The 26,765-nt window shown below is 41.3% G+C and overlaps 2 protein-coding genes and 1 long non-coding RNA gene across 3 annotated transcripts; 1 reads left to right on the forward strand and 2 right to left on the reverse strand.

The window, feature by feature from the left end:
* Positions 1-264: 264 nt before the first annotated feature.
* On the forward strand, positions 265-4,297 carry RPS27L (ribosomal protein S27 like). Its single transcript, XM_065847250.2, has 4 exons — positions 265-423; positions 837-945; positions 2,841-2,951; positions 4,036-4,297. Exons 1-4 carry the CDS (start codon positions 418-420, stop codon positions 4,062-4,064), a joined length of 255 nt encoding a protein of 84 aa, XP_065703322.1. The 5' UTR covers positions 265-417; the 3' UTR covers positions 4,065-4,297.
* Positions 4,298-5,102: 805 nt separating this feature from the next.
* Positions 5,103-15,353, reverse strand: LACTB (lactamase beta). Its single transcript, XM_065847249.2, has 6 exons — positions 15,062-15,353; positions 14,738-14,804; positions 12,738-12,928; positions 12,056-12,392; positions 10,359-10,524; positions 5,103-8,611 (listed from the first exon to the last, which is right to left on the reverse strand). The coding sequence occupies exons 1-6, from the start codon at positions 15,317-15,319 to the stop codon at positions 8,068-8,070; spliced, it is 1,563 nt and encodes a 520-aa protein (XP_065703321.1). The 5' UTR covers positions 15,320-15,353; the 3' UTR covers positions 5,103-8,067.
* A 657-nt stretch (positions 15,354-16,010) lies between these two features.
* On the reverse strand, positions 16,011-26,688 carry LOC139828922 (uncharacterized). The gene is made up of 3 exons (XR_011741000.1): positions 23,848-26,688; positions 19,065-21,876; positions 16,011-18,209 (listed from the first exon to the last, which is right to left on the reverse strand). It is a non-coding gene; the product is annotated as an uncharacterized lncRNA (long non-coding RNA).
* Between the last annotated feature and the right edge of the window lie 77 nt (positions 26,689-26,765).

Raw genomic sequence — 26,765 nt, forward strand, 5'->3', positions numbered from 1 at the left:
TACCATAAGCACCGGAAGGGCTGTTGTGAAGTCTCTCGCTGTTTTTTCTGAATGCCTGTGTGAAAGCAGCAGCCGCGTTACTGTGAGCTCGCATCGAAGGCCTCTACGGGCACTGAACCGAACGCGCACTTTCCCTCTGCACTAATTGCCCAGCCAATTAAAGGCTAACAAATCAAGTTACGTGCGGGGAAACAGCACGATGGTGCTTTCGCAAATCCGGCAAACAACGTCCCCGCGGGGGTGGAACTGCTGCCTGGTTGCTGGAGGCCCATCAGAAGGCGGCGCCGCCGGCCCTGGGGTGGCGGAGGCTCCTGCTGGCGCTCCGCCCCGGGACTCCGCACAGCTGGCCGCCTAGAGCAGCCCGGGCTGCGCGGCCGCCGGGAGCAGGCGAGGAAGGGGCTGCCCGGACCGGCGGACATGCCTGTGAGTTGTGCATCCACCGCGCCTCTCCGCGGGGCACACGCGGGGCCAGCGGCCCAGGGCCCGGCCCCGGGGGCTGCTCGCGGCTGACACCTGCCCTCGGGGCTCCTCGGGACAGGAGACCCCCCCTACCGCGGCCTTCGCAGCGCGGGGAGCGGCGCGGACGCGCCCGTCGGGGGAGCTGCCGGCGGGGCGGGGAGCGGCTGCGGGCGCTCCGGTTTCACCGCTGCTCCGGTTTCACCGCTGCTCCGGCCAGCGCCGGCCGAGCCCCGAGCGGCTCCGGCTGTGCCGCCAGCCCGGCCCTGCGCGGGGTTGGCTCCCCGGAACACCCTGAGGGCGCCTCGGCGGCAGCGGGTCTGTCCGAGCAGCCCGAGCGCCGTTTAACGTGCGGGGCTTTGTCCTCTTGCCCTCCCCAGCTGGCTAAAGACCTGGTGCACCCCTCCTTGGAGGATGAGAGGAGAAAGCACAAAAAGAAACGTCTTGTGCAGAGCCCAAACTCCTACTTTATGGATGTAAAATGTCCAGGTAAACATTTAAAATGTTTATGTCTTACAGAAGGAGTGAAACTAATTTTGTATGCGGTTCATCTTCATTAAAAGTCTGTTTTAAAAAAATATTCTATATTTTTAAAGCTAAATGTGGTTTATCTGTTCTGTAGAGAAAGTCTGTATATTGCTTTGAGTTTTTTTAACAATAAAAGTGTTTTCAACCTTTTTTCAAAAGTTAATTTAAACAATCAGCTTTTTATTTTCTTTTCTGGAGGTTTTAATGAGTTTTTTTTCTTGTTTTGTTTTTTCCTTTATGAAATCCTGGCATGTAGGGAAAAAAACACCCCCCCAGATTTGCACGTATAAGAAGTGAGATGAAATGCATGTTTTAAAGCATTCCTGGCACAAGTTTCAAATACAAAACAACACTGTTTTTCCTCCTATTGTAAATGGCTTGATTCTGGAAGACAAATCAGAAAAACTTCTCACAAAGATATACACAGCCGTACTGGGACTTCACACAGAAAGTAAAACATCTACAACTGCCTTTTTTGCACATTGCTATTAAGAAGTAAGCTGACATCTAACTCACATATACAGGGGTTATATTATAAGGTGTTGCATGTGTCTGCTTTTCACATATTTTCATTGCTTTGGCTCAGAAACAGCTGTATAACCAACTTACCCTTTGTAAGCTAAAACATGGGACCTCCTGGCACAGCTACAGGAGTATGTTCTACCATCAAACAGCTTCTTTAATCAGCACAGCTACACCCATATTGAGGCACGGAAATCTCAAGTGTGGTAACTTATCTCCTAGAAACTACTGCAGTATAAGATTAGAGCAGCACGAAAATCCATAGACTTACTTACAATAGTGCTCATGCTGACGAGAAGCAGGGAATTGTTGCTGTATTCAGATTTTCTTACTATCTTATTCTTTCTTAGTAGCTTAGATTTCTAAGAAGCTCCGAGACATTGTTCTCCATCTAAAAGTGAGGTAAATGCATTAAAACTGCTTGAAAGTAAAGTCTAGTTACTTTTAAAAACAGGGTTGAAGGCAAAGCCACTGTTTTTTTTTAAAAAAAAACTTTCTTCAATGTACATGCATGTATATAATAAGATACATTTAATGTTAACATAGGCCCCTAGATCACTGGTTATCTTCATTGATGTTGGATCAATTGGTTACTGAGTTTGAGGGATATACAGAGCAAAGGAGGAGAGCTTCAGCAATTACAGAGTCCTAAGCACGAGGCACTGAAAATATCAGACAGCTGTAGGCATCATTCGGTGGTGTTGGAAGTTGCTGCCAAGTTACCAAAATGGATTGGGCTTATTTCCCTGCAAAGTGTTGCTGAAGCCTCTTCTTGCATCTGGAATTAATGAAGTTGTTCTGTGCAAGTCCTCTCGTTTGAATATGATGCCAGCTTTACAGAATGCAACCAAGCACATGCCTTGTATGTACCAATTATTAAACAGAAAGCAAACACAGATTTGAACAGCACTGTTTACACTCACAGCTGCCAGGCTTTGCCAACAGCAATGTTGTGCTATTACAAGTTAAATATTTCTCTAGCTCGATAGGCTCTTCTATTCAGCGCAGACAGCTAGTCTAGAACTCCTTCATTTTTTTTTGCAGGAGACATACAACAGGAAAATCAGGGCCTGTCAGCCATTACTCCATGTGGATTTTCATATGGGGAGTCATAACAGTTCAAGTTACCTAACGTGCTTTCATATGCATGTTAGTAAAAGCACTTCAGACCACAATAACAATGTTTTGCTTTGTTTTACTTGGTATGCTGTGTAAGGAAATGTAGATGCATTTTTGGACAAGTGTATTTAGCGTATCTGATTCAGTTACACATACAATAAAAAAAAAACATGGTAGAAATACTCAACGGAAAGCTTGATAATGCTGTTTTCCAGGATGCTACAAGATCACCACGGTTTTCAGCCACGCTCAAACAGTAGTTCTGTGTGTGGGATGTTCAACTGTCCTGTGTCAGCCGACTGGGGGCAAAGCCAGGCTCACAGAAGGTACGGGGCAATGCTTAGCAGCCTAAATATTCCACTTATGTAAATGCATTTATGTATTTATAGCCTGCAAATATTTTAGCTTGGATTTTGAAAACTGATATTGGAACACTTGTTTTGCAAATTGCATAGAGTTGGCTGGTAAAAACACTGTTAATGGGCCCTGAATTGCAAATTTTTCTTCAGATTCTTGTTTTTAAATGGCTATACAGGTATGCCAGGCAGCTAAGCAGCTGCATCATGATAAAACATGGTTGATTTTAGGTGCTTTAACTTGTAATTTCCTTTAGCCTATCTGTAATAAAAAGCCTGTTTAATTCTGAGCTAAGGTTAGAGCCTTAAAAAGCACCCTTAAAGGAGTAGGGTACTTTTGCCAGGCTCAGGCGATTCTGTGCCACTGCTAGTCAGTGGTGACTTGCCTGGTTGTTTTTAAGCAGTAGTACTATAATGCCGTTCACTGGCTCAAGTAACGTAACCAAAATGTGTTTTTATAAATTATAAGGGAAAAAGTAACCACTTATCATTATATACAGATAATTGGTATAGCACCATTATCTTGAATTGCAACCCCATGTCTGGGGTACATGAAAAACACTGAAAACACTTCAATCTTTAAAAAAAAATTAAGATCAAATCCAGGTTTAATTCACATTTTGTTTACAGGACAAAAGGTAAATATATATGTAAATTACATATAGTAGTGCTTATACCATGTGCTACTATACAGACATAGTTCATAGTTCATACGAGGCCAGAGTAAGGCTGTTGAGCAGTTGAAAAGGTAACAACACTCCTAGCAGCTGTTTCAGTTGGGGGTTTGTCTCACTAAGGGATGAACAGTAGACTGAATATTTAAAAGGCATCTGGAAGAAAATAAATTGTACACCTTAGTCTGGTTTTAAGCTGAATTATATGACAGCCATGTTTTTCTAGTTGAGTCAGTGCTAAGTCTTCACCTCTTGTGATACATGAAATCTAATTTATTGCATGAGCTTTCCTGCTGAGGTTGGGTGGGCAGTTTTCCAAGGCAGTCTAACAATTTAAGGACTATTCATACTTACGTGGGGTTTCTTTGGTTTTTTTACAGGCTGTTCATTTAGAAGAAAGCAACACTGAACACTTCAGGATGTGGTTTTGGATCTGTGTTCCTGAAAGCCTTACCAGTTTAAAAATGCCCATTAATACAACAATGTAATTACAATTGATTTTGTAACAATTACACGCTACGGGTGACTAATGAGCTGGAATCTCTTTTTCAATAAATAATTTGAAGTGCTAGTTTTTCCTGCAAGTTTGCAGGTCACTGAGCTCTCTTTTTATAATTTTACTATTAAACAGTATATTGTTAATTGGGTGGTGTCATTTAATGTGAAAACCTTGGGCTTGCTGCATCCTTTCCGTCATTAATTAGCAACTACAGCAGTGTAATGCATACAGTGACAGAAACTACTGTAAGAATGCACTTGGTATACTTCATTACTGCAGCTACCCTCACTGCAAGGGTTGCAAAGGCTCCATGTATTTAAAATAGCTCATGTACTTTAAAGGTTCTATTGAGTAACATGGTGATAAATAAAAACACAAAGTTACTCACTTATGTTCAGCTGTTTTTCTGGAATGCATTTTTTTTTCCTCCCTCAAACCTGGTCTCAAGACTGTATTTGGTATTCTATACTAAGATTTCTATCTATAAAAAAGAGAAAAAGGAATATTTTGCAAAACACCGAAAGCATTCAGTACAGAGAAAGCATATTGGCATATAAGGAACAGCAAGTCAGCAATCTACACTGACAGCTGTGAATTGTATCCAGTCACTAAAATAAACTAGTACAGCAATACTATGCAAGCTTTCAGTATTAAGCATTGACATTAAAACTGTGAGAAAACAGGTTTGCAGTTATCTTTTAGAAGCCATCCTTTTCTAAATGGCTGTTCAAAAGTAGATTTTTTTTTGAACCATGAGAAAACATTCTAATGAAGTCTTATTTTAATAAATAGTATCTCATGTATCAACATCTCTCTCAAAATTTCAGGTGTCCTAGTGAGCTAATTATTGTTGGGAACTTCTACTTAACTTGTATTCTTCTTATGACTTTTAAACCAAGTACGTTTCTAGCCAATAAAACCCCCCGCAAAACCCAACATTATAATGTGTTGCATTTGCAAGATAAGTTTTATTTCAGTTAATTCAAACAGTGAACATTTATAATTACCAGATACAAAAAGTAGATGCTTGGTACAGAAATAGATGCACCAATGTAGTATACATGCCTTTTAAGGAAAGTACAGTTTTATGTCAGTACCATACTGTTTTCACAATACAGTTTCATTTAAGAGCAAGTTTATCATGAAAGCTGCTCTTAACTGACCATTTTCCCACACTTAATGCCAGTCCATCAAATACGTGATTTCAGAACAGAGATCAAAGTGGCAATATTAATTCACTTGTGACCTGAATACATGTGCTAAGGCCAGACTGATTCCTGGTCTCCCAGACCTCTGCCTTCTCTTCCCCCACCATAAACAGTAAGAACTCCTTATTAACTAAATACCAAATCAGAGAAAGTCAGTGACTCATTCTATTCCAGGTACTGGAAGATGAAATTTAGACATCATAGCATCTCCCATACTGTACATGTGACAACAGTGGGTTTTTTAAAAGCTTTAAGTTATGGGAGATAAAGAACAACGTATGCATATAGAAAGCTGGTGGCTAAACATACTCTATGAGGGGAGTGAGACATTGTCATTAATATCTTGGTGTTAGAAATGCCTTAGCCACTCCTTCCCATCATTTGTAGAATCACAGAATGTCCTGAGTTGAAAGGGACCCACAAGGATCATTCAGTCCAACTCCTGTCCCTGCATACAACAACCCCAAACACGTTCATACATACTTCGAATATTTACATTTATTAGTTTGGTCATGTGCAGCCAAGCATAATGGTAAACCTGTGCCTTTTATGTTCTGAATCTTTTGTCTAAACCCAAACACAATGGTGAGTGAAACTTGTCTCAAGTATGCAAAACAGTTTTCAAGAACAATAAATACCATCTGCAAAACAGATGCATCACAGAAGAAAAGCATGTTATAAATCCTAAAATAATATTTACTTTTCATATTTTCTATATTTAAAACATTGTATTTGGTCTGTATCCATGTATTCTTCAACATGAAAACAACTCAGACCTACCTACTCCAGTTCCCTGTGTAAAATTGGCAATGACTTCTGCAGCTGCACGTTTACCCAGCTTGTAGGTGCTCATGACTGGAAGAAAACAAGAATGTCGCTACTGCATAAGATGCTCATCTACTCCCAGTACTTCTGTATTGGAACTGTCAAACAATATCAAAGACTTCAGTGGAAGAGCAGGTAACTTATTGCCCAACCAAATGAAAGTTGTTTCAGAAAGGTTCTCTCTGTTGTCTCTACTGATTTTATATTATTGAGATAAATACAACCCATTATTAATGAATAAAAAAGTGCAGTTTTAGTGAGTGGACCATAAAACCCAAGCAGATAGTTTAAGTGTAAGATTTTACTATTTAAAGGCACAAGAACTATTATAATTATGAAGAGGAGTCAACAAGTCCTACTAGCTTCAATTAAAAATGTAGGTAAACACTGATGCCTCAAAATGTTCAGTTTCCTGGTTTGCCAGTCTTGGGCAATAAACGTTATCACGGGCGTGCTGCTAACAGAGGTGACAGTGTGTTATTGCATCACAGGGCAGGTAACAACTATGAGGTTAATGCTAAAAGCACTAACTTATGGAAAAGGCAGGTAAGTCTGTCTCCTGTTAGCTGTTACCTAAGACATCTTGCTCCTTACACGCAGAGAAGCAGAGCTGCCAAACACTGCAGGGACAGAAGTATTCCATTCAAACCTTTCCTGAAGGTTATTTGGTTTGTCTCCGCCTGGAAATACTGTCTGATGTAACTGCAGGGCAAGTGTGAGGTGGTGGTAGATCTTGGGGATCTTCCACGCCATTATGGAATATATACAATTAACATATTCAGATGTCATTGTATTCCTATAGCAAAAGTAAAGACTAGAAACTGCTTCTTTGCAACTCACAATTTCTTGTTCAACCATGTACCACACGAGGCAGGTCTCCAAATGGAAACAAGGATGGTTTTCCAAAAAAAACCTCTCGAAGTCTGTGAGCCTTCTACTACTGGCTTCAAGAATGGGCTTTAAATTGTATTGAGTTATTTGAGTTCCTAATTCCTATACCTAAAGAAATATCTGCATTGCAGAATACAGTGCCATTTCTGGCTACCAAAGGCAGCAAGTGTGTCATTCAACATCAATAAGACAGTCTGACAGCTTACCATGTGCTATTCAGGCATATTCAACTGTGGAAATAATATGCTTATTTCACAGAAAACTAGTTTCACACATTCTCTGTGTCCAGTAAAAATGGAAGAGAGGATGTCTAAGTGACAATAAGATTTTTACTTACGTGACTCTAGCTTCACTCTTTTCTAATTCTTAACAATCCACAGCTCTGACAAGAGCATACTTCTGGTATGAATCTGCATTCTGGAGGTAGCTTCAAGATTTGGGTTTTGTTGGGGTTTTTTTTGCTTTTTAAGCAAATAAGCACTATGTGAAAATATAAAAATCAACAGTAAAACCATTTTTCTTTGAAAAGTAATACTGAACAGTTTTGGCAGACTGGAACTGTGAGAGCAACAAATTACATCTTTGTGTGCTCAAATCAAGATATGACATTTTTCAAAAGTTTAATATTTAAGGTAGATAATTTGTTGTACTTCTCAGTGCAAGAAACCAATGCCTTTTTTTTCTTTTTAACCTTTGTCAAGCGCTTGACTGGATGAGACAAAAAGCCTGCTAAAGTAATCATGATTTACACAGGTGTTACAGGAAGTCAAATTTGACTGTTACATTCTTTTTTTCTGTACGTTAGAAACTTCCCTGAGAGATGAATTGCAGCTACACATAAGTTTAGCACCACTAGCAGAAGTTAAGTGAATTCTGGATGCTTTTTCTTCACATATTTTTAGTGACCTTAAGAGTCCAATTTCTTCTCTTTTTTTATTTTGTGTGTGTGTGTTTCAGCACAGTGAGCTCAGTTATTCGTATCTCTATTTTTAATCTATATATTGTACCCATTTTTCTTTATCGAATTCCCTTGCAATCTTTAAGGCAGTGCTGTTGAGTGAAACTGATTGCATGTTACAGATAATACTGACAATTACTCCTCTGGGTGGTGCCACTAGCCCAGAACCTATAGCTTCCAAGTCCAGCTCTTCAGGAAGAATGAGGAGGACGCTGCTGGCCCCCACTGCACCGCCCGTGTGGGACGCGTAGTGTTTCTGCTGCCTGCAACAGCCACATTGCTGGTTTTTCTCTACAACAGCCCAAGCCATTGCGTATTTACCGTCCCTGTCCCACGACACTTCTGTTTTTGGCACCGGGGTCCACATCATTGCAACTGTGTCTGGTTTGAGGTACCCTGGAAGAAGTTTGCCATTCGTGTTTTTAAATTGTCCGGCTTGATAGCTGTATAACAAGGCATTTCCAAATTTCAGAAGGTCACCTACTGACGACAGAAAGCCACCACCAGCCCACTTGTAGGAGTTGTCCACATACGGTGCATTTACCAGCCGTCCCTTTTTGTTGTAAACATAACACCTAGGATTCAAGAAAATTCAACTTGTCATTCTCAGATGGTACGCACAACTATTTTAAGCTGCCCTACCTTAAAAAACAAACTGAACATGTATTAGCTTGTTCTCATGAAACTTCAGAAGTTCTTAAAATGTATTTTCCTTAAATATATTTCTTGCAGAAAAATCAACAAGAAATTCAGACAAGAAAACAAAAATTAAGGTGACTTCTTAGGTTAGAAGCTTAGTTTCAATAAAAGTACTAAGCCTTCTACTGAGGATATGGTAAGAATAAAGGCAATATACACGTAAGAGATGTAACAGAAATCTATAGGTCAGCCAGCACAGGATTTTTATTAAATCCCTGTACTAGATTTTAAGTGTTTTAAGAAAGAGGAATCCTACAACTACCCCATGATTATCAGACACTGAGCTGAAATTTCACTGAGGTCTCAGGTGACTGCTCCGAGACAGGAGTTTCCACTTAGGATTGATTTCCCCCCACTGCCCCATTACAGTTGCCATATACTACAAAAACTGAATATTCTGGAACTACTAAGAAAACTGAGAAGCACGGAAGTCTGGCAAAACCCGTAATTAAAATACAAATTAGAAACTACCAACCAGAATTGCAGAATGAACTATCAGGAACAACACAACACGAGTGCAGGCTGAATGATGCTTTTGAAAATAGAATGTTGAATATCTATATGATCTGATGAATTTCAACCTTTGGCCTTTAGGCCAGTGACAGGGGGAGCGGGGCAGGGCAAGCCCATTATCAAACAGTACAGAGATACACTCCACACCCAGTCCCTGCAGTCAGTTTTTTGATCACAATAAAACCTGTTACAAAGATACTGAAATGCTTGACTAATGCCTCCAAAAGATCTGGAACACGATTTTTCAAACATTTTCATGCCCGTGAAATACAGTATAACCAAACTACTGAACAAAACACAACATGTCAACCTGTTCTAGTTTGAGGCACCAAGCTGTCTGCTTTTGGAAGCAAAACCATCTCATTAGCGTCTTAGTTTTGGTTAACAATGAGCAGCCCATAAAGACCCCTAAAACAGTGTCTGTCCCAATTCTTTCATCCCTACCATATTTCTGTTTATAAATGGTTTAACATATTTTTAAAAGAACTCCGCTGTCAAGCTTGATAATTGATGAGAACATCAACAGCATCCAGAGTCAGAAGAGCCTCTGAAAATTTGCAAGCAGAATAAATACCAGCACAAAGCATCTCAGAATACAGAACAAAGCTACCCCTAAAACATTACAAACCGCTTTGTACGTCAGTGCATGTACACACAGACACACTTCAAATATACACTTATATGTAAGTACTATAAACCTTGGATTCAACACGATCATCAACATTTTCATTCTTTGAGAGCATTTTAGAAGCCATAATTTTAAAATGTTTGAGTGTCATTTTCACGACTTTTTCCATAATCTGCTTTTGTGATTCAGTTACAATTCTTCTGCAAAACACATGCAAACTTCAAAGTCACCCAAGCCACTTCCCCCTCCATATATACTCTTCTAACAGGAAATACTTCTTTCCTATTCTCTAATTTTACATGCTAATTAACCAATACCATAATCCTGACACAAAATCAATTACATTACTAACTTTGAAATAACAGAAGCCACTTCATTCAAAAGCCTGAAATAAACCTGACACATTTTTAACTCAGCTGGCTTAACAAAGATAGAAGGAGCAACAAATGTTGGGGAAAAAAAAAAGCTTCATCCTTATTTACCTTGCTCTGTTATATATCATTGCTTCATTGTCATCGAGTACAGTTGATAGCATATCCAAATCACGAAACATTTTTAGCATATAATCTGTAAATTTTTGTCCTGAAGCTCTCTCCACAATAGCGCTCAGAAGAGTAAACCCATACGTTGAATACAAGAACTGACTACCTTGAAGAAACACAATGAGAAAGGGGGGGCGGAAAGAAGTTAGCTCCATGATACTTACAGGGAATCTGAAGGATAATATTTAAGTAATCACGTGTGCACACAAAACCGTATATACAATGAATAATCGATTAAAAGACTCTCTCGTCACCTCCACATTAATATGATGTGGATCACAAGCTTACGCTGCTGGGCCCTGGGAACACACACGGGCACTTGCTACATGCAGGCAGCTCTGAGAACAGCACTGGAGAGCTTTCAGAGATCTGTATGCATGGCCAGGCTTCGCACCAAGATGTGAAGACTGACATTTAACACCCTTTGCACAAGATTTACCACACTGGCTCTAACAATAATGTCTGGATTTAGAAAGCTGAAGCAAACAAAAAATTACTTCTTAAAAGACACTCACCTACTGTGACTGGTTTGTGTGTCTATACCCTAGAGACAGAAAAACCAGGGTAGCACTCGCTCAAGATTTTCAAAGGTCTTGGTCACTTTTACCAGTGTTTCTAGTTCTACTTTTCTAGCTCTAGAAGATCCTGAAAAAATTACAGGAACACTAACATGCATATTATTTAAGATTATATAATTTATTTACAAAACAATGTTTCATTTTCTTAACTATCATCCTTACACTAATGCTTTTTATGAAACATCTACATATCAAGCAACTGCTGAACTGCCTGCAGTCGAGACAGATTTCTTACTCAAAATGGATCCTAGAACTCTCTAAGATGGTAAGTGGCTAACAACTCCCCCATGCTACCTCTCTGCCCTTAAATGCACATTATTTGCTGTTTATCAACAATGCGTACCATTTCCCTGTTAACCTAACTCATTTAGAATTACACCTGAAGTTCTGCAAAGTCCTCTCTAGAATTAGCTTAAATAACTTTAACAATAAATAACCTCAACAATTGTGTGATTCTGTGGCCTTCCTGTAGAATTTTTAAGCTCTGGTTCAGTGCCTCACTAAGATTTTTTTTGCTTTTGATTCATACCTAGAGGGCCAGAGCATGAACAGGGCAAGTTGGTATCTATTTGCTCACAAAATGCTTTGTAGATACAAATTTGTTACCAAACTTATAACCTGTTTTAGCATGTATAAATGCAATAGCTGGTACATTTCATAGCACTTACTGCATTACTTTGAGCTCCTGGAAGAAAAGTTTTATTTCTACCTGAGGTCTCACTTTCTCTGCTCCCCTGCATTACCTGGGACAATTTGTATTAACTTTTAAGTCATACTTTGAACCTGCTGGATTATGGTGCAGATACACCATTAGAAGGTATCTATATGAGCATAATTCTTCAAATCAGTAGATTGGTAAATATAAAGACTGTTATCTAAAATTGAACTGATAAAATCCTGATCAGTTCAGTCTTCAAAAGTTACCCCAGTTTTAAGACAATTACATCACCAGATGGTTTGTGTAGAACAGTCCCAATACTCCTCTGTCGAGCTTTTAACGGGGTACAAGAAGTTAAAAAACCAAAACACATATTTTGGTCCAAATGAATAGAAACTCACCTGGTTTAAAGAATAAAGGATCGTTTTTAAATATCTTCAGTGATTCAAACACACTTTCAAATTTTTCCTTCAAATAATACTCTTCTTGTTCAAATTCCTTGTCTTTCCCGCCAGGTTTTGAATTTCGGCTTTTTACCTCACCTTCATGTTCTTTCCTCAGTTTGGCAGAATCAGTCTTTTCAATCTCTTTGCCTTCTTTTTCTTTTTGTTCTTTATCCTTTGTTTGCTTAAACACTCTGTTTGCCTTTTCCTTTTCTTCCTTTACTTTTGTAATATCTTTTTCATAGTGACGAATCCCACTCAAGTGTGAAACTAACAGTCTTGTAGTAATAGTGACCTGGATAAAAAAGGACAATATATAAATGTGAGCTCTCTTCATTAAAAATGCGTCACACACTAAATCACCAGAAAAGTAAAATTCAACATGACAAGGAACAAAGATATAAGACCTTTTAAATATCACGTATTAAATGCATACAGATATATGTGCACGCTACACACTTGATATAAAACTGAAGATCCAAATTTCCAGTGTTGCTTTATTGAGCAGCAAACAGTGCTTGTCTACATGATTTCTGGTGTTTTACAGGACTAGATTCAGATACAGGCACCTGTACACACATGGCTGTGCAATGACAGTAACAAAAATCCAGAGAAGTGTTACCAATAAGCAGTTGCATACCTTTTCACCCTCATAGACTTTTTCTGGAAATTCAGGGACATATTTCTGCACTGGAGCATCTAAATCCAGTTTCCCCTCTTCCCACAATTTAGCAACAGCCATCATTGTAAGACACTTGCTAATACTGGCAATTCGCATGATGGTCTCCGGCTTACATACCACACGATTCTCTACATCAGCATAACCCAAACCTTTAAGAAAACAAAAACACTGTTGTTAATATTTTTGCATAGATACATGATGAATTAATTATTTGCAATGAATTAGATTTACTGGCTCCTCAAAATGTTTTCCTCTAGCTAAACCGGAACATGAAGCACTGGACTATCCCTGCTCCTACTTCAATTAAGTTGATAACATTTTAATGTAGTAGAAACAGTTAATCAAATCCCATTGTATTGGCCAATGGCATCCCAAGTTACTGACTAAGACTACAAAACAAATCTAATGATGGAAGATTAAGCCAAAATTTACATTCCTGAGGTCAAATATTCAGTGTAGAAAAACTAAAAGAGACCAAAGTCCAGACTGTAAAATAACTGACCACCAGTCATAAATACTCCTTTTACTGCAGTGAATTAACGGTTGAAATAGTAAAGGGTCTTATTTTATCAATACAGAAACTGAGAACGGAAATCACAAACTGATAGCAATTCCTACACTGTAAAGCTTTACAGAACAGTGCTGTTATACACTATGTTTAGACATCACCCAGCACGACTTCAGTTAAAAGACAGTTTAATATTCTCCATACCAGTGTTTCCCTATGTAACCAACCCACAAGTCTGGTAGCAAGAACTGGAATTAATAAAGCATTATCAAGCTCCCATGCTAGTCTTCAGTTCGAGCTAGGTCTGAAGAAACTGTGCAAGTGATGTTGCAGCATAAAAAACAATGAAATAGAGTAATGACATATTTGCAGTTTTCAGCACAAGCAAGGCCTGCAAGCAATGCATGTCTGTCTAATAATGAATTACTAAAAAAAAGAACCAACCACACAACTTGCTAAAATACAATAAATAAAACTGATGACATGTCAGTCACCCAAGACCTTTTCATTTACATAGGGTAGCTACTCAAGCAGCAATCTGATTTGAGAAATTTGTGATTAAGTTTCTAACACAATTTTCTTATTAGGCCACATTACAAAAGGTACTAGAGGCTCTTCAGCTCACTCTTGACATGATGAAAGAGAAACCAAAGCCCCATAGTCGGCTTTATACATACACAGAAGTTAATGCAACAACACTGCCAGAAAAAAGTTCGTAACAATCTTACAACTTTTTTTAAAATCCTATAACGCATTACTGAAGTATGTTGCCTTTTAGTACTACCATTCAAATTGTGTAAAAATTCAAAAGACATTATTAAAGTGTTTCTGAAAAGAGACACAGTTTGGTGGTGGGGTTTGTTTGTTTTTTAATAAACATGAAATGTCTACATGATACAAGTAGTACCAACAGACTATTTACAACTAAACTGTGTAACCACAAAAATCACTTGCAGTTTCTGGAAGGACAACACCTGTTGAAACTCAGTACCCTTCCAGCAAAAACCTACACACACCTCAGCCCACGAATGGGAGATAGATCACCATGTGGGGGCAATTCTCGCTGTGACTGTGCAGTAGTTGCTGGGGGAGAGCAGCTCTTTCCCTCCCGGACACATTTCTACCAGACCGCGGTACAGCTGTATGCCTGCAGTGCAACGACGTTCAAAGACTGATCTGGCAAACTAATGGAAAGAAGGTTCTTAAACATAACCGTTGAGATCGAATAGCACAGGCAGGAAGTTAATAAGTTATCGACTCCTGGAAATTATTGAAGTTTACCAAGGAAAGTATCACTTTGTACTTCCTTGGCACCTGTTTCTGGCCACTGTCTGGAAATGGGACATCTAGTGGATAAAATTGCAGCCTGATCGGTGTGTCTGAATTGTTCATTTTTAAAACATTCATCCCTTACCAACAGCACACATAACTACCGCCCCCACATACCGACCTTCTGACCAGACTTCCTTTCCATCTACAGAAACTCCAACCAGTATGCCCGGGATTCCCGCTTCATCCTGATAAGAGACAGGAGACATGAAGGCGGCTCTTTACAGTCAAAAACACGGACTCGCGAACGCTAAACCCGCAGAAGCAGCACTGCAAACGCGGCGGGCCCGGCAGCCCGGGTCGTCCCGCCGCCTCCGCACAGCACCGGACCCCAAAACCGCTCCTGTGATCCCCCACTCCGACCCGGCCTGACCGTGACCTCACAGCGGTGGCGCAGCCCCCGGGCACGGGACTCCGGCCCGTTCCCCTCCCGCCCCCTCCGCACCTTCACTCGCCGCAGCAAGTCCCGGCTCCTCTCGATGGCCGCGCCGAAGTCCCGGGGGGGCGGCAGCGGACTCGCCTTCGCGTCCCGCCCGCCCTCAGCCTCGCAGCCCGCCGCCGTGGGCGCCTTCACCCCCAGCGCCAGCCCCAGCGCCAGCCCCCAGCCCCATGGCCGCGCCCCGGCACCGCCGCCCCCCGGCCGGGCCGCCCAGAGCCGCCCGGGGGCTGCCCGGAGCCGCAGGGCCTGCGCCAGGCCGGACATGACAGCTGCTCGGCCCCGCCGACCGCCTGCCCGCCAGGCAGCTCCAGCCGCCCCCGAGCGCTCGCTCGGCCGATCTCCGAGCGCATCGAGCGAGGGCAGCCGCCGGTTTGTTTTGTTTCGTTTTAAATAAACATGAAATGTTTACATTATATGAGCAGTACCAACAGACTCTATTTAAAACTAAACCGTGTAACCACAAAAATCACTTGTAGTTTCTGGAAGGACAACACCTGTTGAAACTCAGTACCTTCCCAGCAAAAACCTACACACACCTCGGCCCACGAATGGGAGACAGATCACCATGTGGGGGCAATTCTCGCTGTGACTGTGCAGTAGTTGCTGGGGGAGAGCAGCTCTTTCCCTCCCGGACACATTTCTACCAGACTGTGGTACAGCTGTATGCCTGCAGTGCAATGACATTCAAAGACTGATCTGACAAACTAATGGAAAGCAGGTTCTTAAACGTAACTGTTGAGATCTAATAGCACAGGTAGGGCTGGGCACACCAGGCTCAGGCGGCCGCTGTGACATTTCAGTGTTCTTTTAATCACTCTTGTGGCTCTGGTTCCGGATTCCAGGCCGCCCAGTCCCACAGGGCAAAGGTGAGCGCGGGAGGGACCCCTGTCCATGGATGAGCCACCCTGGGCCACCATGAGCAGAACATTCCAGAGGCGATACCAGAAGCAGCAGAGCCCTTGGCACACGACAGCATCCAAACACTTGAGAAATGTTCCTAGTAGCCTCTTTTTAACTTTTTTTTTTTTTTAACTTTCTTTTCTAAGCCAGTCCTGTCAAGTGAATGCCTTAGACTGGACTGCTGTAAGGACCTCAAGCCCTTCAAGTCACGCATAGGTTGATGAGGATATGTCATTACAAAGCTCCTGGTGCAGAAGGCCCACGGTGTCCCGTTTGATGGATCACGTAGGGGTTTGCCATTTCTCTCATGGAGACTTTCTGGGGTATTTAGACAATGACTTAAAATATAATATACACATGTTGAAGGATTCTTGAACAACAGCTCCGTAACACTCCATAAATATATATATATATATGTTGACAGAGAATACAACAGCTTAAGAAATGAAAAAATAAAATTAAAATCCATACTTGCTAGCAAAAGTGGGGAGCCTGTCCTTTCAGAACTCCACATATGCTCTGCTAGGAGAAGACTGCAAGATGCTGACCTAGGGAGTTCAATCATATTCCTGCCCAACGAGCTCAAAACCTGCAGGGTCTGGCAGAAGTCAGGCCTAACAGCTTTCATGCATGAAGCCAAATGCAGACCAGATGCTACAGTTTTCACTGCAGGCATTTATTTCTCATTAATATTTTCTCAATAAAACTCCACTGCTTATCAGAGTACAACTTCATACCCAGCTGGTACAAGATGCTGTATTTACTTTCTCATAACTCATTTTCACTGTGTTAAACTGTCTCTGGAAGCATTTTGCAGCAGGATTCTCTGCATTCTTACATTAACCTGCTCAGCAGGAACTCTGGCATCACACTTTTGAATGGGCCTAAGCCAGAAATGGCTCTTTCCATTTCTCTCTGATTGGCTTAATGAAGAGCTTTGTGATAAATGCAGTAGCACAACACATCCTGCTGTTATCTGTTTTATCTTCCTCTGAGCTGCTCTTTTTGTTAACTTTGAGTTGAGATATCAGGCTTACAAGGTTTTGAGAATTTTCTTCTTCCCACCAATAGCAAAACGAGGACAGCAAGCACTGGCCTAATCCAATTCTATTCTAAATTTAACAACAACAAAAATCCAATGTTTTTCTTCTATCCTTATCCACCAGTCATTTAGACATATAGGCTCAGCTGTAATCCATCTTCCTTATGTAACACAGCCAGAAAAGTCCATCTGAAGACCCCTCTGGAAAAACTCCACATGGTTTAGCACTCAACCAGCTGATTCTCCCTCTGCTCTGCCTCCTTGCCAAGTTGTGTTTACCAGATACAAAAAGCCCGTGTGAAGAGATTTGCCTTATGGGGATGATAAAGACTGTCGCGACACAACGTGTCTCTCGGCAAAAGTAGGCCGTGCTCGCTCAACGCGAGCCAGCTTTAGGGTCTTGCCATCAAGAATTCTTTAAGGCTTTATAGCCTACGAGTAAGACAAATGTTAAAGCCTCAATAACGTGAGACCTTAAAACAAAGTCCTTATGTATCTTCCCAGTCATCCTGTGGTTGCACACCGCTGCACGCGCTGGCTTTTTCATAATTCTGTTACCGTGTGAGCTGGAGAACAACAAGGTGGGCAGTGGCTTTCATGCTGTTCTGCACCATTAAAAGGCGTAACATGCTCATTCTGCTGGTGCTGGTCAATAGTATGTGAAAACATCAGGTATTTGCAAATTGTGAGGCTTCATCAGTATTTCCTAAAACATGACTCTTTAAAAAAAAAAATCTACAGGCATTTAGAAAACAACTGCATCACTTCTGTCCGTCCCTCTCCATTTCTGCAAGTGCTTTTGTGGATCCAGCAATATTTAACAGATGTTATTACGGCTGCTCCTGTTTGTAGGTCTGGACTTCGATCTCAGTATTTTTGCTATGATGGTCTCATTTGCTTTTCTAGCTCACCGATGTGGCGAAATTCTACTGTGACCTGCCTCTAAATTTAACATTTCCATTGAAACTGAAAAGATGGGTAATGTTTTTAACAAACAACATCTAAGGTTTGAATGACACGAAACAACTGATACCTGTTAGTATTCCCTTGATAAAGGGCTGGCCAATTCTGGAACCATGAGCCCAGCTCAGCGCTTTTATCGTATTAGATACCATTAATAACAGCCGCAGACCCAAACTGAAGCTCACAGGCTGAGTTTGTAGGAAGTAGCAGTGCAACAAAACTCCTTTGTTTTCGTTGTTTGGATTTATTCTGAAACAAACAAATGTTCCATTAATCCAATGGATTCCAATTATTCCATCTGATTCCAATAGTCAAAGATTCTAACTTTTGTAAAGACTTCTGCACCTAAAAATGTTGAATCTAATGGAAAACAATTAACAGACAAAAGCTGAAATTGTCAAAAAGGACTGTAATTTGTGCTAGATAAAATGAAAAAGAATAAGAACGTGGCAATTAAAAATATTATCTATGTATACATAGATATAGGGGAAAGTGATGTGGATGAAAAATGCAAAGACTAAAGGGATAATGATTCCTTTGATCACACCTGATGTTTCTACTATCAATTTAGGAAAGGCTTAAAAAAAGCAGAACAAAACAAAACCCAACAAATTCTTTCTGAATTTCGAAAGAAGACAAATAAAAGGAACGTTAGCTATAGAGACAGATCAAGCTCTGCTTTCTCTCTGTCTTTTCAGGAGCAATTTCACTTATTTGAGAAGCAGGAGACGAATTTTTTCCCCCGCGGCTTGCAGCGTTTGTGCAGCAGATGGCAGTACCAGACCCGCCAGTGTTCAGCCTGGTGGCAAAGCGCTGCTTCCTCTGCAGGGGCATCTCTGGTTGTCACAGTCCTACCGAACTGAGTTGTTATCACAGGTTCCTCACCCACGTACAATTTTCATTTGGTCTTGGTCAGTATAGCAGTTCTCAAGAGCATTATCATTTGCTTATCAAATAAGGTAATGGCTGCATGATTACAGTCTATGGACCATTTCAGTGACAGTGCTAATCTCACCAGTGTAACAGTCTGTGCCAGGACAGTCAGACCCAGCCAAAAACCAGACACCCCTTCCCCAAAAGGCACATACATAGGTGCATACTCACAGCTTTAAGATTAAAATCTTCCCTGATTTTTTTTTCCCTAAACTAAGGCCACAGATGGATGGATTCTCCAACAATGTAGCTGAGAAACATTGATCCAGAACGAATCTTTAAACGTGTAAGATGCCTGGATTAGGAGAAAAAGTAGCATTAAAACCAGTGGGTCTTCAGGCACTGAGACCAACATGTTCATCATCAGCTCTGCTGGGACTATGATTCAGGTATTTGTTAATCTTAACTTCTCAAGGAGTTTAGTTAAACATGATGTACTTTTTCTACCCACCACAGGTTGGTGAATTTATTCTCCCTCCCCCTCCCAACACACATGCCATAAAAGGAACACAACTCACCTTTATTTACTCTATTTCTCTATGTACTCAGGATGTGTCACCTGGGGATTGCTTACTTTCAATAAAATAGAATATGAAAGTGTTTTATAGTGCCACATTGTTACTGCCTTAGTTTTGCAAGTTGCATGCAGTCTGACACAGTTCCTAGAAACAGCAGGATGGGAGGTCGGGAGATATTTCACATGTCAGGGAAGGGAGTGCTGAAACAACCACGCTGTGCTTACAGACCAGCCAAAGGGTACACAATATTTCTTTTGCTTCTTTGCAAAATCATGAGTTTTGAAACTCCAGTTTCTCAGTGGTGATTTTCTCATACTCTTAATTCAGGGCCTACTTGGGACTCAGAGGAAAAATAGTTTTCACCAGCTGAAAGTAGGTAATGAAGGAACATTTGTGAAATACATCAGTGTAAAAGAAAGAAAACTACCACCTCCCCCCTCCACAAAAAAAAAAAATCATACTGAATTATTTCCTGTTTTTCCTGAAGTTATTCTCCAGGCAACAGTCAGTTCTTGTAGAAAACTGAGCACAGAGAGGACCGAACAATTTTGTCCATGAGAACAGCTTCCCATTTATCCTTAGATTTCAGTTGCGGTGTATAAGCTTTTTTACCCTCTCCAGGTCTTCTCCCCACTCAGGGGTAGAGGTACAAGACAAATGTAAAATGATGCCTTGAATAACCACTATTCGCACAACGCAATATGTACCAGACAGCATCAGTGCCTTTTGCTTTTCCAAGTATCTATTTCTAGACTAAAGTATGTTGCTTCAAACAGAAGTAACAAAACTTTCTGGTTTGTTGCTACAAATCAAAGGTGTAAACCACCTAAAACTTTACACATACTAACCATAACGTGTCATTCTGAAGCTGGTGTGCCCAACGCTGCAATTATGAGATGCGGGCACTCCAGGATAGCTTTCCGGTGTGCTCTAGAAAGAGGTCCTCACAACTGGGTCACAACCACCTCTCTTCCCACGCTTTCTCCCCTAAATGCAAAGCTCAATGAAATGAACAAGTCCCAGACAACTACGCGTCAAGAAGCACAGCAGTGAGAGCTCTGCAGCCGCGTTCAGGCCCCAAGTGCCACCTTCACGGCAGGTGCCTGCAAGTCAGGGAGAAAACAACAGGTGCGTTTGCTCCGACAGATACAGCAACAGGAGGAAAAATGCGTTTCCAGATTTTGTATGTGAATCTTCAGGCTTTCCCTGTATGAAAAATACGGTCCTGATTTGCATTTACCGTCTCTATCTGCTCTTCTAGATAGAAGACTCTAGATCCTCCTCAGTATCTACTCCTCTAGCAATTTTTCCAAACCATTCAACACTATTTGAAGCTCCAGCATGTGATTTACTGATAACTGTTGTCATAAGCAAATGCTTCCCTGCGGTTCACACCAGGTACTCCTCCAGCTGTATGTGTGTGCTGGTTGCCAGCCCATTTTGCACACATTCGCTGCTGTGACCATCCATTCTAGTGTGGTTTCACCCACCTGTGCTGCAATTACACCTTCATTTCCCTCTGCAGACATGTTCTGTGCCACTAAAAACACTCTTTATGAGAAATGAGCACAGATAGCTTGAGAAACGGCACAGGCTACTGAAAAACAGGAAACGGCCTCTTATCAAATTAGTAACATCTCGGATGTTTGGGTGGAGGCATTTGGCACTGGGCTTGCGTATTCTTATGGGAGTGTGTCCATGCACACTACAGACTCCATCCCTTTGCTTCGTATTATTGTTCCCAAGTTGGGGCAAGTTTCAGAAGAGCCTTTCTAAAGATGTGTAAGTGCACAATGACTATATGCTACACAGATCACTAAGAAGGGATTTTAGCTCTATCCCCTTTCCATACATTCACACAGTTTTGTGCTGCAATAGAATAATTGCAAAAACTAAACTGGGTAGTTCTTTTTTACCTTTGCATGCAGATCTATGGGAAATGACTTAGAAAATTTGAAACACTTCACTAGTGAGGGAAGGCAGCTGCCTGAGGTGACTGACTCCTGCACTAAGCGTGGGACAGTCTGTCCTTCCTGCCCCTTGGAATAACCCATCAGCTGCATGAGTTGGAAATACTATCATTTATTCCTTTGTCCTTGAATCAAATCAAAAGCATTTCCATGTTTTAGATGCTATATCCACTTTCTGTTCTCTAGCAGCGTATGTCAGGTACACATACACACACTTAACTTCCAGTCATACTTTAGTGTGATTACCATTACTCAATAGACCAGTTTTACTACCTGCATACTTGCCTTAATGTCTGCCACCCAGCATGGATTCTTTTCATCCCTTCCTCTCCAATAAAAATCTTCTCTGGCAAAGGCAAGCAAGATCCTGATGCATGCATCAGAAGAGAATCAGGTGTAGGGATGCTGGAGGGGAAGCTGTGCTCTACTTCATGGACAATGACATTTTTCCAAGTGGTGTAATGAAAACTAACAAGTTCCTACTTGACTTGGTGCCTGTCAAATTTAAACAACAGGTGTGACTTAAAAGTATTTCTTATATGGACAGCTGGTGTTCTTGTCAATTCTCTAACAGCAAAATAAAATAGAAACTAAGAGAAATCCCACATTGTCTATGAAATACATCTATAATGAAACGAAGTGACATACTTAGTTTTACAGTATGCACTGCGGAAGAGCGAGCAATTTCTTCATTACTGCTTCAAAGGCAAAACAGACATGGGGAAAAGAGGAACTGGGAAAACAGATTTCAGAGCGTTCTGGTTTTACTGCAGTTTACATAGGGATTCTGCAATCTCCCACTTTTAATACAGTTTGCAGGTGTCCTGCTCAGATCAAAAAGAACTGCTCAGCTCCTTTGAACATCAGTCTCTTTCTTTAGAAACTGAAATACAGCATCGCAATCTTCACTGGGGACAGCTGTTTGTTTTTTGAACCTACGTACCAAATGTCACAGCAGCGAAAGACCCAGCAGGTTTGACGCAAGAGAGAACTTCTCATTGTGCAATGACTCTATAAAGCTTGATTCTACAACACTGAGACTTTGCTCTGATGGAACTGTTTGTTTGCCTAAGGCTCAGCCAAACAGGCAGGCCTTAGCTGGATATACTCTATATATGTGTATGCCAAAAGTTGTATACGCACGTGTGATTTGCTAAAATGATCTCCTTTAAAGCAACTTAGCTAAAATGTCACAAACCCCTATACAATCTGCACTCAATTTAAACTTGGATTCTATTGATTTTCTTTAATTAAATCCAAACTGTTAGTGGCAAGTGATTCATAAAAATAATGGGTCAAGAGTAAACCCTTCCTCTCAGCCCTTTTTCTAGCTGTAGTGTTGCTAGTGCTAGCAGCACATACACTGATGGGGAAGCGCAGGGAGGAGTCAATAACTTAATTGCTCAAAATGGCAATAATCTCTGCCTCTCCTCTCCACAGACATACAGGCCCGTGTGCTTTTAATTTCAATTTACAACAGTAAGTCTCAGTCCAGAGCACCTCCCATGAATTAACAACCCGTCTGAGTCCCCTGGGCTGCCTCTTGCAGCCCCAATCCTTCCCACCCAGTTGTTAATCTCCAGGAAATGCCTTGCACTCAGATACGGCTGCATGGGATGTAATAAAAGCACACACACATTTGCTACGTGATTGCCAACTGCCGAAAAGCAGTAAAAAATGGTGATTTTTTTTGTTTAAGTATCATGATTTCCTGGTTAAGGCAACTCATAATAAAGTTTAGCATAGAGGAATTTAATGCAGGTTCTGCTGGTGTGGTGAGAACCAGCGAGAGAAAGGATTTTTACTGATTTGTACAGGAAAAGCCCCTGCATACTGTACTTTAAACCCAGATAAGGGGTGACAAAGACTTTGCTTCTACCTGCACTTTGCCATCACTTGACTCTGTGGCAGAGGAATGAAGCGGCTGCAGGAACACGAGCAGAGGCTACAGGAGCAGGACAAGGCAGAACGGCACCCTCACATTTAGAGGGGGAGGATTCGTTCTTGTGTAGATCACCGTCCTGCTGCCTGTACCCTCCTGACTGGCATTTAGCCCCCGTGTGCAATTCAATCTTATTGTTTCCCTTCCAGTTGCTTTCCTGCCTAGTTCATCTTCTAGATACCTTTTTTTTTTCCTCTGGATGGCCTGCACAAATTACATCATCCCTTCAGCCTATTTTATAGTCTACATATGTACAATAAACAAATAAGGAAATAGTACAGCGATCCAGATTAAGTGGAGAAAGTCTGGCAGGCTCCTCCTTGCTGGCTACAGAAAACCATAATCCAGGAAAGATTCTGAAGCATTTTCCCAGGCTATTTCTCCAACTAGTATTCCTGTCAAGAGAAACATGCAAACTATTGGTGGACCTGCAAATAAGTCCTCTCTTTTTAAACTGGAAACTCACCCAGATCTCCATCTTAATATCAATAGCAATGTGTCCTAAGCAAGTTAAAGCAACTTACCAGACCTTTGCAGTTTCACCTGCCTGATCACTCTTTCACAAACTCTCCTGCAGACACCAGACCTGCCCGGTTCTCCTCAGCGGCACAGGCAGCTGTCAGCACCAGGCGTGAGGCCTCTGCGGGTTTTATCCAAAGAAATACTGTTTGCCACGAACTTTGGCTGAGACAGATCGCACGGACACTTCCTTGGCACTTGTTTGAATCTCGGGGCAAAAAACGGAAAAGGCATCAGAGAAAGGAATAAACCTGAGAAGCAGATCATGGTCAGGCTCTGGAACAGAAGGCATTCAAATACTTTGCAGGATCATGGCCCCAAACATATTTCATTCCTTTATACCCGTGATCCATATATGCTTACTGTCCACAAAGGAGAGCAATGTTCCCACCACACACCAGGACGTTAGGACATGTGGTACTGTCTGTCGCAGAAAGGTCTGCAGGACTTTCATTTTTTTGGTGTTGGCTCTATTTTTTTAATTAAAAAGATGCTGTTTAATCTTTATCCAGCCATTCCTCAAACCAGCAAAGAGATGGGAAGAAACCAGTGCTAAGGTACCCTTAAAGGTCCTAATATTCAAATCCAAAATATTACATAATGTCCTTTCATTTCAGCGCATTGTAAGTCAAGAAATAAAAAATGGGAAGGCACGGAGGTTTTATGTGTCTGTAAGATTCTATCTCCTATTTCCCACTGTTTCTGCTCTCATATAAATTAACTAACTGGGATATCTAGATTGCTCACTAAGCTGATCTCATTGTGAGGGGTATCCTGCATTTATGCAATTCTCAGCCAGAGCTCACGAGTTGGCAAAGGTAAGAGTGACAGAAAACTAGACAGGTTTGCAACTGAGGCCAAGAAGATTACGCAAACTTTTACAGATTTTCCATACCTTGGAAAGAATTACAACACACATTGAAGAAATTAAATTACACAGCATCTCTGTTAAATAAAGGAACTACTTCTGCATGCATTATAAAAAAAAAAAAAACAACTCCGAAAAGCATTATCTGTATTTTCTCTACCGCTTTGACCTTTTTGCTGCACTTAATCTTTCACTGATGCTCCTGTTTTAATAATTAAAAGCTCAGCAATTAAAACAAACAAAAAACCACATGAAAATGATCACCTGAGGAAAATTACTCTGTTTTCCCAAATGCTGAGCCATGTAAAAAGTATTTCCTGCCCTCCTGGTTTTTAAATGTTTTAGTTGGCTAATCAGTTCTTCTTTTGTGCCACTAACAGACACCACAGCAGTCACCAACAGCCCAGTGTAGCAGCTGTTTGCTGTAACAGGCCCTGCATACTATTAGACATCAGAGAAGTCTCATGAGGGAGCAAGAGACAACACAAATGTCTCAGTATCCGGAAAAAAATTGCTTGCAAGTTTACAACCAACCAGGGGACATGGATCTCCGAGAAGGGAGGTTTTGCCCGTTCTGGTCTTAGAACTACTCATTTAATTGAGGACAACTTGCAAAACCACCAAGACAATTACATAGCATGGCTGTGCAATAATGATACATTTCAAACTGCTGAATGTGTTTTTGCATTGAAGAATAGGGTGAGTAGCTCTCCAAACCAAGACACACATCTTGGGGAATTCTGAATGATGCAGGGTTCTATAATAGAACAAATTTTGAAAGCTAACATTTTGGGCAAAGTAGCTGCAAGAAGGACAAATCCACATTTGTTTGGAATGGGGTTAAATCAGAGCCCAATTTATTTATTTTTATACGCCAATGCTTTTTAGCTTCACTAAATATTGTTTGATTAGGCATGCAAAGGAACCATAATGGGTAGTGGCTTATGATACACAGTAGAGACAGATTTTTCTGCTTCAGAAAATACATCATATGCCCTTTTATGTGTCTTGCAAGTCAGCAAAAAAAGCCACTTGGCGTGACTCACCATCTTGTTCACTGCTCCTTTCAGCTCTCCTTGAAACTGGAAAGCTTCTGTTTACCCATTATGAAGCTTTTTGGCTTTATCTGCAACAGCGCACTGCAGGGAAGTCTATTCTACAAACAGGTTTTTTTTCAAATTAATTCTGATCTCCATACTTGCACATGCTTGCCCTATTAATGGTGACACGATCTCATTAGGAGGCATTACACCACAGCCTCCTCCCGACCTTGCACGCAGCAAGGGGCGAATTCAGATTCCCCAAACCACAAAGCAGTTTGTGGTCTCCTGGAAAGCAAACCACCTCGAGCAGCAAACAAAGGCTCTGACCTCGCTCAGACACACTGTTCAGGACCCAGGCACAGACCAGGGGACCACAAAGGCAACCCAGAGGAGCAGGCAGCACACTCGGCTCCAGAAACGGCCAAGTGCCAGGAACTTACCTCTGCACAGCTGTTATTTGGAGCGCTGGACTGTTGGCCTCCAGTACAAGCTGAAGGAATTAGGAGCCCTGTAACATATATTTTGCTTCCCAAAAGACACTTAAAGGGAAACACGAAGACAGGGATCTCATCCTTTCCATTGAGGATGACCTGGCAGCAGCCAGCGAATCATGCAAAAGCTTGTAATGTTAACAAGTTCTCCCCTTTAAAACACAATAAAAAAAAGCCAGAGACTCACACCTGTACATCTTCACTCTCCGACTCCCATTTAGCCTGAAATTATGTATTACTTTACCCTTTCACCACTACAGCAGCTGCTGAGGAAGTAACTTGTTTGCAGTGGCTTGCTAGGGATCCACTAATGGAGATTCGTTGCTGATGTGGAAGGTTATCTATACCTGTCTCTTTGCGAGCTCCTTGCTGTTAGAAGGATGAACAGCATCAGCTTCCAGCAATAGACTACAGAAAAAGGAGGAGTAAGAATTACTTCTGAAGTTCCCAAGTTGCTCATTGACAGAGCTTATAATTAAAATAAAGATACCTACACGTGTAGAAATTAGCAACGAGTAGTG

Source organism: Patagioenas fasciata, chromosome 12, assembly GCF_037038585.1.
Source record: "Patagioenas fasciata isolate bPatFas1 chromosome 12, bPatFas1.hap1, whole genome shotgun sequence".
NCBI lineage: Eukaryota > Metazoa > Chordata > Aves > Columbiformes > Columbidae > Patagioenas > Patagioenas fasciata.